This window comes from Lynx canadensis, chromosome B2, assembly GCF_007474595.2.
Source record: "Lynx canadensis isolate LIC74 chromosome B2, mLynCan4.pri.v2, whole genome shotgun sequence".
Lineage (NCBI taxonomy): Eukaryota > Metazoa > Chordata > Mammalia > Carnivora > Felidae > Lynx > Lynx canadensis.
In genome coordinates, this window is record NC_044307.1 from 117,624,588 (window position 1) to 117,638,910 (window position 14,323).

Here is a 14,323-nt window from a genome sequence, read left to right on the forward strand (position 1 = left end):
GCTTTAAATGTTACAAAACCTTGTTTCATTAAACTAAAATTTACTGGGGCACCTGAGGGGCTTGGTCAATTGAGCACCCCATTTCAGCTTAGGTCATGATCTTGCGGTTCATGAGTTCAAACGCCACATTGGGCTCTCTGCTGTCAGCACAGAGCCTGCTATGGATCCCCTGTCCCCCTCTCTCTGCCCCTCCCTTGCGTGTGCTCTTTCAAAAATAAACAAACATTTAAAACAAAACACTAAAATTTCCTAAGTATTGATTGAGTACCAGGCACTGTGTTAGGTCTACTTACTTAGTAGATAAATAAGACACAAATCTTGTAGCAGACAGTATTTTCTGTGCTCACAAAATGATTTTGTTAAGGTACATGGTCTTGAATTGCTTCCCCCCAACCCCCGCCAACATAAAGCATGGAAATACCACACATGGAACCAATGTGACTTCTTTTAAAGTTCAACAAAAATAACATGGCTTTAGAATCAGGCTACAACAAAATGTAGGTATCCCCCAAAAGATTTACACTTGCTTCGCGGTAACAAGTGAAATGTAGCACCAGAATAACAAAGAAAAGAAGCAATACTCCTAAAACCGAAAAAGGAGCGTGGGATTATGTAAGACCATAGCTTTGCTCCCCAAAGGGCTGCAAACACCTGTTACATCTGTGGAGACACCACAGGGGGCCTCATGCCAACCTGCGAAACCCTGCTGCCCTCACCTGACCACTCAGTGAGGGGCCACGGGAGCACTCCCTCCCACGGAAGACAGTGCGTTCCAGGGCTGCCCACTCGCCAATCTGCTAGGAGAGGGACTGTGTTCCTAGTGTCCTTTAACTGGTCTTGCTGGGGAAATGTGCTCAGCCCCATCCTTGAAGGATGTCCCAATCCCAACCCACGCCCAGACCTCTCAACGCCTGCTTCTCTCCCATCCAGCCTCGCCCCTTGGCTTGGTCTGTTGACTTCCAATTTCTGGGGCACATTTTTGGCCTGATAACTTCGTCTAGTTTCTGACCTCCACCTCACCCGTAGGGCGCAAATCTAAGTTACCTTTTTCCTTGATTCTGTGACAATTTACTTTCACTTGTAACATGTGGAAAATGAGCTGCTTCTTGCAATGGATGGGGCATTTAATGGGCTAGTGTGCCTTTTTTTTTTTTTTCCAAGGCAGATATTAAATCAGCGGTGTATCTTCTAACTCAGGGATTATGCTACATGAACTTTTGCCTTGGGTTTCATCTCTAGGCTGTATCCTGCTCTGGTCATTCTACCTTCTGGCCTGGCCTTCCCTATTACCTCACAGGAGGCAGAAAACAAGAAGCTGACAGACAACATGAATGTTGGAGTGAAATTGTAATAGCAACAGTTGAAGCACAGAGTCTGTGTCCATAAAACCCTAATCCACCTTGTCCACTCAAGTGAGAAACAAATACTGGCATTTTGGTTGGATTCCATTATTATTACGACGACGACGACGACGATGATGATGATGATGGGCCTTGAGTGGCAGGCTAGGGTTTGCAGATACCCAGATACTTTATGCTAATTTAGCAAAGTTAGGAAATCTGCTTGACTCATAATGTCAGATATCCTTACATACAGGTTTTCTTTGGCAAAAATAATAGTGACAAAAACTTCCCAGAATTACATCTTATCCAACCCTAAAATATCAAAAAGGCAGGCAAATCTGTGCTGATATTTAAAGTGAAGTAAGATGATAATAATTAAGTTTTTATATATAGAAGGTCTACAATGAATGAGTTATGAAAGCAAAAGGATCCAGAAAAATACATTGCCATTGAGAGTTCAGAGATAGGACAAGCTCCCTCCGTTGTCTGCCTTTCCCCCCACTATGGTCCCACTATGGGACCCACAATGGTCCTGTGGCACCATTCTATTGTTTGGATTAAAAAGGCCAATCAAATTTGCTACAAACACCCAGGCTTTCCTGTGTTCATGCACGTTTTACTCCTCTTCTGCAATATCTTCTGCTACCAATTTCTTAAGGCCCAACTCAAATATATCAAACTCCATAGAACCTTCCATGATCTACAGGGTCAAAAAGAATCTCCTCTTTCCACTGAAACTGTTTTGTAATGGAATTCTAACATATGACACCTGTGTTCTAGTTACACGCCACATATCTGAGTCATATCTGTATATCTGTAGCCAACTATCAAGTGTTTACTGATTAAATGAATCACTCAAAAACAGTTCTGAGAATGCTATGCTAACATTATAGCATTTCTCTAGAATAAAATAACATATACCAATGTGTATTGCCTTGATAGCAAAAAAAAAAAAAAAAAAAAAAAGCGTTTAGGAACATTTTCTTAAAAAAAAAAAAAAAAGTTGCCTCCATGTACCACATGGTATTTCCTCTACAGAGAAGAGACAGGAAGGGAAAGAGAGGAAGGAAGGAATTAAGTGTCATAAGGAATACTTCAGTCAGTTACTCCTGCAGGGAGTCACCAACATTTGCATGCATTTGCCTGAGGATTCCACCACTTTTCCCATAAGGCACCTCATGAAAAACTGAAGGCCTCGAATACTGTGGCTGTGGCCTACGCTTTCTACTTGAGTTCAGAGACCGTGCTTTAGAGAGTCCAGCCAGGCTTCCTTATAACTCACAGCACTGGGGTCAGTGTGGTATTGGGGGTCACACCCCAGAGCAGCACATCTGACACAGGAATCCAGCGTCTCTCCCATAGTTAGGAAGGAAGAGGACCACAGACTAGCTTCTCAGGCACTTGAGAAGTCTCATGTGTAGGTGAAATGTTAGGTAATCTCCGTATTATGGCTTTGCCAGCAGATGGGGAGTGGCAATGCATACAGACTCCTTATCACTGTGAAACTACACTTTTTCCCACCTTTCCCTGAGTGAGCAGCGGATGAAGCTAGGCCAGTTTTGGATCAGCTTGAATGCTGCCGGAACTACCAACTCATTTCACATAGAAGTTGAGTATCAGTGCCTGGGAAAACCTTTCCATTGGGCCAACGATGGCACATAGCACCTTCCTAGGTTGACTGGCCACACTCCCTGACGACTACAGAAACTTCTAGCAGGGAAGGCGTGTGTCCGTCTATGTGTATTTATGTGTGCTTGCATGAGTGTGTAGGACAGAAACTCTTCAGTGTTTGTTTCTATAGTAAGACATCCCATCCAAATTCTCACAACGATATACAGATTCAGAGTCTGACTCACTTTGAATCTGCCATGCCCTTCACCCTTGGAGAAAAAAAAGTGTTTAACCGGTAGATATAATGGTTAAACATGAAGAGTTTAGAAGTTGTTTCTGGAAACTTTTTCTTTTTTTCCAGATATCTTGACAAGTGTGGTCAAATGATACTTACTAAAGATGGTAAACAATAAATGATGCCAAAGCTCTAGTGTATGACAATTACTATTAAGCTCCAGAATCATGCTGTATCAAATACTCAAGCCATTAGTATACTAATTACATTGAGCTGCCAAGCTTTGAATAGACACAACATGCCTGATCATTAGAGCAAACAGTCTGTTCTTAACTTGAGCCATAATAACTGAATCTGTGAATAGTATAATCTTTGTAATTTTCCTGTTTCACATTTTTTGGTCTTAACAGCTGTGACTCTTATTTTTTTTTTTTTAATGTATTTATTTTTGGTGTTCTGGTGAGCTGAAGTTATGTGATGTAGAGCAAGACCGAGGAAGAGCAGTATTTCACTAACACACCATTAAAATTTTGTCACAAAGGATTTTACAACTTACAAAATAATAATTTCTTATGCATGCAAAAACTGTTACAATGGAAAAAATTATCTCATATATGGTCCTCACATGTTTTATATATGGAACTAAAGTTCATTTTAAAAAAACATGATTTTATTATTTGGTTAAATAAAAAATGATTTCAATATTTCTTCATAACATGTTGATAAACACTGCATTGCTCTTAGTTTTATACCCTAGATTAGAAATTCAACGTCAAATCTTTAAAATGGATATTTTTTTTTTTCTGCGTTAAAAACTAAGCGGAATGTAAAGCTGACATTTTAATGCTACAGAAAAACCTTTTATCTTCAAAGGGGCAAACTGGAAATATAGCTTTCTTAAGAAAAAGGCCAGATATCAGAAAACATGAATAGACACTTCTCTAAAGAAGACATCCAGATGGCCAACAGGCACATGAAAAGATGTTCAGCGTCGCTCCTTATCAGGGAAATACAAATCAAAACCACACTCAGGTATCACCTCACGCCAGTCAGAGTGGCCAAAATGAACAAATCAGGAGACTATAGATGCTGGAGAGGATGTGGAGAAACGGGAACCCTCTTGCACTGTTGGTGGGAATGCAAATTGGTGCAGCCGCTCTGGAAAGCAGTGTGGAGGTTCCTCAGAAAATTAAAAATAGACCTACCCTATGACCCAGCAATAGCACTGCTAGGAATCTACCCAAGGGATACAGGAGTACTGATGCATAGGGGCACTTGTACCCCAATGTTCATAGCAGCACTCTCAACAATAGCCAAATTATGGAAAGAGCCTAAATGTCCATCAACTGATGAATGGATAAAGAAATTGTGGTTTATATACACAATGGAATACTACGTGGCAATGAGAAAAAATGAAATATGGCCTTTTGTAGCAACGTGGATGGAACTGGAGAGTGTGATGCTAAGTGAAATAAGCCATACAGAGAAAGACAGATACCATATGGTTTCACTCTTATGTGGATCCTGAGAAACTTAACAGGAACCCATGGGGGAGGGGAAGGAAAAAAAAAAAAAAAAAAAAGGACGTTAGAGTGGGAGAGAGCCAAAGCATAAGAGACTGTTAAAAACTGAGAACAAACTGAGGGTTGATGGGGGGTGGGAGGGAGGGGCGGGTGGGTGATGGGTATTGAGGAGGGCACCTTTTGGGATGAGCACTGGGTGTTGTATGGAAACCAATTTGTCAATAAACTTCATAAAAAAAAAAAAAAAAAAAAAAAAAAAAAAAGAAAAAGGCCAGATATAACACATATTTTAGAAAATTAAAGACATTTTAGCAAGGTATCTTAAACTAAAAAGGCATATTCATCACCTTACTCTAACTGGAGGTAGAAATATGGAAGCCATTCTCTGCGATCTTGAACTGTCTCAGTCCTGATTATAATTGGGCCTTTATCATCCAAATGCTTAAACTTTTATCCAACTCACAGATTCAGAGAACTGTAAAGAAGGATCTGAAATAACTTCCGAAGTAATAAGCATTTAATTTACAACAAAATTAAGTTCTGATATTTTTCTCTTCTAATATAGTATTTTTTATGCACTATAAAATCAAAAAACATCTTTAAAAAACAAGATTTTGTGCTTCATATTGTAATTTGATTGTTCACATGGGTCCCCAAGTAGATCCAGACACTGTTTCCAGACCTGAAGCAAAGGCTTAAAACAATACCTGCAATGATGCTCTGGGTCAGAGCTGTTAAATGAAACCAGAAATGGAATTATAAACAGACTTGTGACCAAAGACGGGCGGCCCATGATACAAACAGCCCAGAATCTACATCACACTGTTGCCAACTCCAAGATTCTTCTGAAAAGAATGGCAGAAAGTGCAACAACAGATTTCTTTTCCATGTCTGAAATCCTAAACATTAAAAGGTTACCAGATCATCTTGGACTTTTAGCAAGTCACGTAAGCTCTCTAAAACTTGAGTCCCTCAACTGTAACTTACGGGTGTGACACAAGATCATCCAGAGTTAACACTGAAGTTAAACCACAGAAGGAACATTCGCTCTACCAATGAAAGGAGACGTGAGCAAGCTCAGCTTATTTCATGGAATCTCTTTCTCATAAACATGCAGCTTCTGTTTACTTTGAAAGGTGAACTTGAATGACAGTAGAAAAAAATCATACAAATCTAAGTCCACAGTGAACTTGAAACCTACACAATTCAGCAGTTCATAACAAGATGCTCATCAAAGCAAGCTGTCCTAGACCCTTATCAGGCAGAGATGCAATCTGAGATAATTATGAGCGAAATGATGGAATGCCTATGATTTCCTTAAAAAAACAAAAAGGAGAAGTGTGAGAGACAGGATGGAATGAGATTAGAAAAATAGGTTTGATCACTGGAGATGGGCTTATGGCTGTTTCCATGAACAGGTAAGAAAAATTCCATAACAAACAATTAAATATACGTTTACACACATATAAATACCAAATGGGGGGGGGGGGAATCACACTTACAGTTTTTGTACAATACATATGCCAAGGTCCTGCTCTGGGAGATTCTGATTCAGTGAGTCCAGGTAGTGACCCAGTCAGGTTTTGTAAAAAATGATACTACAAATGCTCTTATTACATACTTTGGATGAGATACTATGAATCTGGTCTTACCCTTCATTTTATAGAAGAAATTAAGACCCAGAGAGAGAAAATGATTTGTCATTAATGTCTCACTGCTGGCAGAACTAGAGCTATATCCTCAAGACACAAGTTCGAGAATGTGATGTGGTTGGTGCATGTGTGCATGCATTTGTGTGAGACATCAGTTGCAACTGCAAGTTGAAGGCTATCAGAAAGTGATGATTTTTAACGGCCTACAAAGTCAGAACTGACTTTTCAAATGCAAAACGCTCTGGACCTCCATCCAATGTTAACCTCACTCGGCCTCTATCGCACTACTAACCATGTCCTTTTACCTACTTGACTCTTCCTCGTGAGGCTTCTAAGATGCTATAATCTTAACTTTCTCTGGCTTCCTATCATTTCTTGGTCTCTTTTACCAGCTCCTCTTCCATGGCCCACCGCTAAAATACTGGATCCTTTGGCTTTAACGGCAATCTCTCTGCTAATCCCAAAAGCACACCTCCAGCTCTGGCTGCCCTCTGAGCTTCCAGCCCATGTAGCCAAAGTACTGTCACACCGGCAAGTCAACTACAAATGTCAAAAACTGACTACCTTATCAAAAGTGTGCTCCTTTTGCTTAATGCTTTAACTCAGTGATATAATTACCCAAAGTAAAATCAGTTGAGTCTTTCTAGATTCCTCCTCATTCTACACTCCTCATATCCAATTAGTTTCTACATCTTGTGGGTCATTCTGGCTCACATTTAATACTTCCTTCCAATCCTTCTGCTGGGTGTTGGCATTGACCAGGAGGACTATGATAAAAGCTATATATTAAACATATGTTAATAGTGGCTGTATAGGGGTGGCTGGGTGGCTTCATTGGTTAAGCTTCTGACTTTTGATCTCAGTTCAGGTCGTGGTTTCACAGTTCATGAGATTGAGGCCCACACTGGGTTCTGCCCTGACAGCACAGAGCCTGCTTGGGATTCTCTTTCTCCTTCTCGCTCTCTCTGCTCCTCCCCCACATGTGCTCCCTCTCTCTCAAAATAAATAAACTTAAAAAAATAAATAATGGCACTATTACATTTTCATTGTATTACTACACATTAGCCCTAGACTAGGATATATATCCTTCTCAGAATTTTTCTGTGATATTAAAGAAATAGAGAATAAGAGTAAAGACACCCAGATTTAAGGATATATAGATTTGGATTCAAATTCCAGCCCTACCATTTCCTTTTTAGATAAGCTTAAGTTATTTAAGATCCCTGATCCTCACTTTGTCTGTAAAAAATGAGACCACTGCACCTCATTCTTCAATGAAACTGCACCATGCCTGATCTCTGGCAAGCATTCAAAATTATGATCGTACCCCTTAAAAATATGGCAATATTCATGAATTTGTAACTTTTCTTCAACATATTATGAGTATCTTCTGATGTCATATATATACACTTGTATTTCCATGGTATTTCATTACACAGATATGCCGTAACTCATGTAACCAATCATCTCCACCCTTGTGGATTACTTCTAATTCTCGTCAGTATACGGAATATGGCAATGAACTTAAGCATAACTATTTACATGGCTACGTTATTATTCCCTTTAAAGGAATTTCTGAATACAATGAAGAGCATGGTTTTCAGGCCTCTGCCACATGCTAACTGCTCTCCAGAGGAATTCTACCAATTTATGTACTCCTATCAGCAATGAAATTAGCTGGCATCTCCTGCCTAACCTCCCATTTTTCATTGCTCCAATCTTTCCTTCACCTGACATCGCAGCAACTATTTATGTTTACCTTAGAGAGAGAAAGTGCACATGAGTGGGGGGGGAGAGGGGCAGAAGGAGAGGGAGAGAGGGAGGGGAGGGGAGGGAATCCTAAGGAGGCTCCATGCTCAGCACACAGCCTGACACGGGTCTCAATCCCATGACTCTGGGATCATGACCTGAGCTGAAATCAAGAGTCAGACGCTCAACCAACTGAGCCACCCAGGCACCCTTACAGCAACTATTTTAAAATTTACACATAATCATGTAACTCCTGTGGTCACAGCTTTCCTCAGAATAGAAGCAGGCTCCCCCTAGTGACGGATCCTGGCCTTCCTTCTGCCCCTGCTCTCCATGCACCTCACTGGCCAGTATGCCCTAACCTTCCCACTAAACACACCCAAACATTCCTCCTTATTTATCTAATACACACCTTACACTCAACACACCCAGACTGAAAACTGTGATCCCCCCATCAAGAGGACAATTCCAGCCTAATTTCTCAAGCCAAAACCTTGCAGTCATCTTTTACTTCCCTTTTCCTACAACTCTTATCATTTCAACTTGAAGAAATTCCAATGGATCTAACTTCAAAAAACACAGAATCTGACCACTTCCTCTCCAGGACTAACATCCTGGTCTCTCACTTGGATTAAGATGTGATCCTCTCCCCATCTCTGTTGACTCTCCTATAGTCTACTCTCAACACAATCATCCAAGGGAACATTTATTTTTTAGTTATTATTTTTAAAATAGATTTTTTAATTTGAAAAAGAGAGGGAAAGTGTACAAGCAGGTGTGGGACAGAGGGAGACAGAGACAGACAGAGACATAGAGAGAGAGAGAGAGAGAGAGAGAGAGAGAGAGAAAGAAAGAGAGAATATCTCAAGGAGGCTCCACACTCAAAACATAGCCCAACCTGGGGCTCAATCCTAGGACCCCAGGATCATGACCTGAGCCAAAATCAAGGGTTGGACGCTCAACTGACTGAGCCACCCATGCACCGCCCCCCACCAAGGGAACATTTTAAAACACAGATTTTCAAGCCTTTGCTCAAACCCTGCAATGACCCCACTTCACTCAGGATAAATTCAAATTCCTAAAGATGTAAACCACTTCCTTGGTACTAAGGAGGCATTTTATTAGAAGAACCACTGAATTTCTCAGAAAACAAAAACTCAGAAAGACTAACAGCTAATACATGATAAAACGAAGATTTAAATCCTAAGTCTTAAAATGACAATATGGCTTCTAACGAGTACAGAGATAATTCTCAGACCAACTCTCAACTAATTAACTCAACGTACAAACTAAAGAAATCCAAGTTAACACAAATCCTTTGTAAATAACAAAATCATGTAAACGTTTCATCTCCAAAACACAACTTTTAAATTTTTATCTAAAGATTTAGTTTTTTTTTAAATATTTATGTTTGGGAAAGCGCAAGCTTTAGAAGGGGCAGAGAGAAGGGGACAGAGGATCTGAAGCGGGCTCTGCACTGACAGTCTGAGAGCAGTGAGTCCAGTGTGGGGCTCAAATTCACAAACTGCAAGATCATGACCTGAGCTGAAGTCGGATGCTCAACTGACTGAGCCACATAGGTGCCCCTAAAAATTATTTAAAAGGTACAGCATAAATGCTTTCTTGGATATATAACATACCTCAGAGAATCACGTTATAACCACCTTACAAAAAAGACAGGGCTATGAAGTCACCTGAGTTAATATGAATAAGCAGAGCTACAAAGCAAAATGATATTCACATATTTGTAATAGTGTTAGAGTAAATGTTCTCAATTAAACAAAAATGAAATGTCAAAAACCCTTTCTAATCTATAAGATCAAGCCTTCCCCCCGCCCACAAAAAAAAATTGAACACTGTTTAAAATTCCCCTTAATTAAATTTTATGTTCTTAAAGATATTTTAAAATTTGACCAAAAATACTTAATGCCAAAAATTGTTATTTCATAGTGGTGAGAGCTATAAATATAGAATATATATATATACACATACATACGTACATATATTTTTTCACAATTACTAGATCCCTAAGTAGGCCAAAGCCAAAAAAAATCAAAGGCTGATAATTGCATTTCCACATTATTCCACAAGATGTCAGCATGTAACTGAGTAACCTCAGTGGTGGTGCTGGTTGTGCAGGGTGTCTCCACCTTAAACAGAACAATAGAAACCCTTTCACATCATGATCTTAAGTTAGAGCTTTGATAACTCACTTCTCCAATGTGTTTTCATGTAGTATATTTTCTTATCTTAAACCCAATTCTTAATATATTCTTACAGCGGTTTATAAATGCTCGTATTAAGAAATTTCTTTTGTGAACATTTTAATTTTCTTCATTCCAACATAAATCTCACCAAATTCTTCCAGGGATCCAATTAAGAGCCTTTAAGTACTTAATGAAGTCCAGGAAGAATCCTGGTCATAACCAACCATTGGTCTGTTTGTCTGGGTTATTTTCCCCCATTTTACAGATGAGGAAATTGAAGACAAAAGATCAGTGATTCATAACAGGGACTCTTCCCTCAGTAGAGATTACACATTCAGTGGGCAACTGGAGTCTGCAGAGTCCTTTGTGTGGGTGGGTGGGTGTTGAGACATTCTCATCTCGCTCTTTTCCTTTGTTTCCCATTAACAGCTCATATGCTGAGTCACCAACACCTGAGCAACTGTTAATACTGATCATTAGTAGAAACACAGTTGCCATTATTGAGGCCTTTACCTTCTAAGTAGTACCAAGGCCCCGGAAGCAGGTAGAAAGTCATACTACAGAAACATATGAAACACTTTTCTTGTATGATAAGTAAAAACAATACTGAAATCTGCATAAATACACATCTTCAAGTTTTTCTTACATCGTTTGTACTCTTATCTTGCTTTTCATATTTTTCTCGGTCATAAGCCATTTTCTTCAGCAGTTTCTTCATGGCTTTTTTATCTTTTTTATGATTTTCAGTATTTTGCTTTCTCACTTGGTTGACAATAAACTTGGGAATCTATGGAGAAATAAAATCAAGTTTGGGAAGGAAAAAGAAATGGCACAATTTTGAACTATGGAAATAATTATTTTTTAAATTTAGAGAGAAGTAAAGGTTTTGTCTATTTGATAAGACTATGCCATTTTACACTTACTCTTCATGAAATATGCAAAAATGCATCTCTTTCTCATTCACTATGAGGACACAGCATCCACATGAAATAATTTACCACCCATTGTGTAAGTAAGGTTCAGAAAGAGGCTTGGTAAAGTTCAAGGTCATAGTGGCTATCTTCTATGCCTCATATGCCAAAATTAGAGACTGCCTGACATGAGGTGACTGGCATTAAGGGCCACCACCTTAATGGTTGGTCCCTTTAGCAGCCACCTGTCAACAACCTAGCCCTTAGCTAACCTGCAGTCCCTTCTAATAACTAGCCAGCCTCACTTGTTAAAAGGGAAAGAAAAACTCACCAATAAATGCTGAGAGTTATCTAGCAACAAGCTAGGAACAAATGATTCTCAGAAATTACAATAGCAAAAAGAAAATATTTTAGAAGTTACCAAATTGAAATAACGAACCATTCCTGGCATTTTAAAAACGGAGATTCGGTGAGTGGACATTTTTTTTAAATTTCAGTGTAGTTAACTTACAGTGTTCTATCAATTTCAGGCGTATAGACATTTTTTTAATTGCACTTGAAATCACCTCTGTTGGTTAGCTTTTTAAGGAAAATACAACCATAAAAAGTCTTTAGAATCTAGATATCATCACTCATTATCAGAACTTAAAGAGATATACTTACTGTCCACAGAAGTTTTTGATACTTAATCAATAAGTGCATGATATTAGCTGTCCCAGCTGCCATTACAAATTCTCGCTGTTCACTGCACTTCAAACCCAGTGAGTGACACATGAAGAGATTTGGGGCCATGACCATTGCTACATTCATAGTTGTCATCTTATTTTTGTCTTTATTGTCTATAACTCTTTGGAGAAATTCAAGCAGGGCCTAAAACAGAAATAGCTCTTTTGAGATTTGTGTTCTCATGAAGATAAGAGATTAAAGCACTGTAGCATATGGGATTTTTACTTAGTTAAAAAATAACAAGTTGTGCATAACCACAGTCAACTAGCTATAATCCAATGGGTCTCGTCATCAACAGTTCCCCATTTGGGTAACAAACTCCAGGATGGTCCGAGGTGGTGCTTTGTTTCTACCAAGGGCTATGGCCCTGGGGAATGAGGCGGGCAGGACACACATCTGAACTAGGCAGCTGGGAGAGGAATGGAGGCAGATGTATCAGACCTAGAACCTACCAGAGCCACGGAGCACTGAAAAGCAATTTAAAATATCATAGTAAGATGCACTTGCTTCAGGAAGAGCTTCGCTTTTATCTTCAGGAATTCAATATATATATGCATATATTCAATATATTCAATATAATATATATTCAATATATTCAATATAATATATATTCAATATATTCTATATATATACATTGAACTATGGAAATAATTATATATAAATATATATAAATAATACATATATAAATAATATATATTTATATAAATATATAAAATATATATATATATATATATATATATATATATTCCCTTAGAATGGCTTTAAGGTACTCAATAGCTAGCTGACATGAAATCTAAAAAGAATGGAGACTGTCACATGGAAGAAGGGGGAATGGAGAGACAAAAAGAGAAGAGAGTTTTGAAAAACTGAATGTGTAAATACAAAGGAACTTCTCACCCCAACGGGTTGGTGATGCCACCCACTTCCCACCTCTGTTGGCAACACTCCTGTGTCCTCTGAGCCTACCCTCCATAAAGGCCACAGGAGCTTACTTCACCCTCCTCCTTTCAGTTCTTCTTTTCCCTTTATCCTTGATTTTGGTCTCAAACAATCACAATAATAACTACACAAGTATTCAATGTTTTCTGAGTGAGGGAGAGGTTGCTTTAAGCACATCGCCGATATCACCTCACTTACTCCTTACTGGAGATAGAGGCTGTAATTATCCCCATTTTACAGATGAGCAAACAAAGTGTAAGAGAATGTAAGTAATGTGCTAGAGGTCATAGAGCTAGCCAATGCTGGAGAAGGTCCATTTGGCTTTCCTTTCGGAACTCTTAAGTACTAAAAGACTCATGTTTTCATATTTAGCTTAAAGTCCCTATCTGTAAAGGGTCAAATAAACTGTACCAAAGTGGAAAAAGAATAACAATAAAACTGTGTTCATCTCTCACAGGATTTGGGCGGGGGTGGGGGGGAAAGCCTGTGTTAACAGATGGATCTTAAATCAAGTAAAGCTGCTATATAGACCTCAAAATTTTGAAACAAACTAAAGGCACAGCCTCAATACCTAGCAATAAGATTTATGTATCTAATTTCTGGTATAGTGCTCAGAAAGTTAAATTGTAATCCAAGCATAAGGCTATATAGAAACAATACCTTCTCAAATGAGAACAAAAGATTAATTGGTGAGGTTTGGGGAAAAAATTTTAATTTTGTTCCAGAGACCAGAATAATTATTCAGGTACCAGTGTATCTCTTTCTTTACAGAGCATAAATTATAGAGATTAGGTAATAAACCACTTTAATTGTAGCGCACATATGTAATAAGATTATTCAAACTATTACTGTTAGAATACTAGAGTGTTGTGTTTCTGGGTATGTCGATATGAAATTAATAAAATGTTAGCCTCGCCTTTGTTGAAAGCACTTCATCTTCAGATATATTTTCTCTTTACCTGAAAGAGAACTGTCCTTTTTATTTTTTTATTATTATTTTTTAAAGTTTATTTATTTTGAGAGAGAGAGGGAGAAAGGGAGACAGCACTCAGCCACAGAAGAGAAGGAGCACAAGCAGGGGAGGGACAGAGAGAGAGGAAGAGGGAATCGCGAGCAGGCTCCGTGCTGAAACTCACCAATCGTGAGATCATGAGCTGAGCCAGTCACTTAACTGACTGAGCCACTCAGGCACCCCAAGAACCACCCTTTTTAAAAAAGTATCTGTCACCAGTCTGGTATTACACAAGTATCACTGGACCTACTCCTTGAAAACCCAGCTTGAGTCCCAGCACAGTTAGCTATTAGCCATATGTGATTTGGGGGTAAACTTTTGCTCTCTCTGCCCTTTAAAGTCTTATTTGTAAAACTGGAATACGAATTCCCCAGCCTACCAGGAGTGGGCAAGACGATGTGTATAGTTAACTTCT

General features: G+C 38.9%; 1 protein-coding gene across 4 annotated transcripts in view; it reads right to left on the reverse strand.

Moving 5' to 3' along the window:
- ARHGAP18 (Rho GTPase activating protein 18) overlaps window positions 1-14,323 on the reverse strand; it is a 124,057-nt gene that overhangs the window by 7,312 nt on the left and 102,422 nt on the right. For all 4 annotated transcript variants that reach the window (XM_032593242.1, XM_030316315.1, XM_030316316.2 and 1 more), the window contains 2 exons: window positions 11,895-12,101; window positions 10,967-11,107 (listed from right to left, as the gene is read on the reverse strand). In XM_032593242.1, coding sequence (XP_032449133.1) covers window positions 10,967-11,107; window positions 11,895-12,101 — 348 coding nt within the window. The remainder of the gene's footprint in view (window positions 1-10,966; window positions 11,108-11,894; window positions 12,102-14,323) is intronic.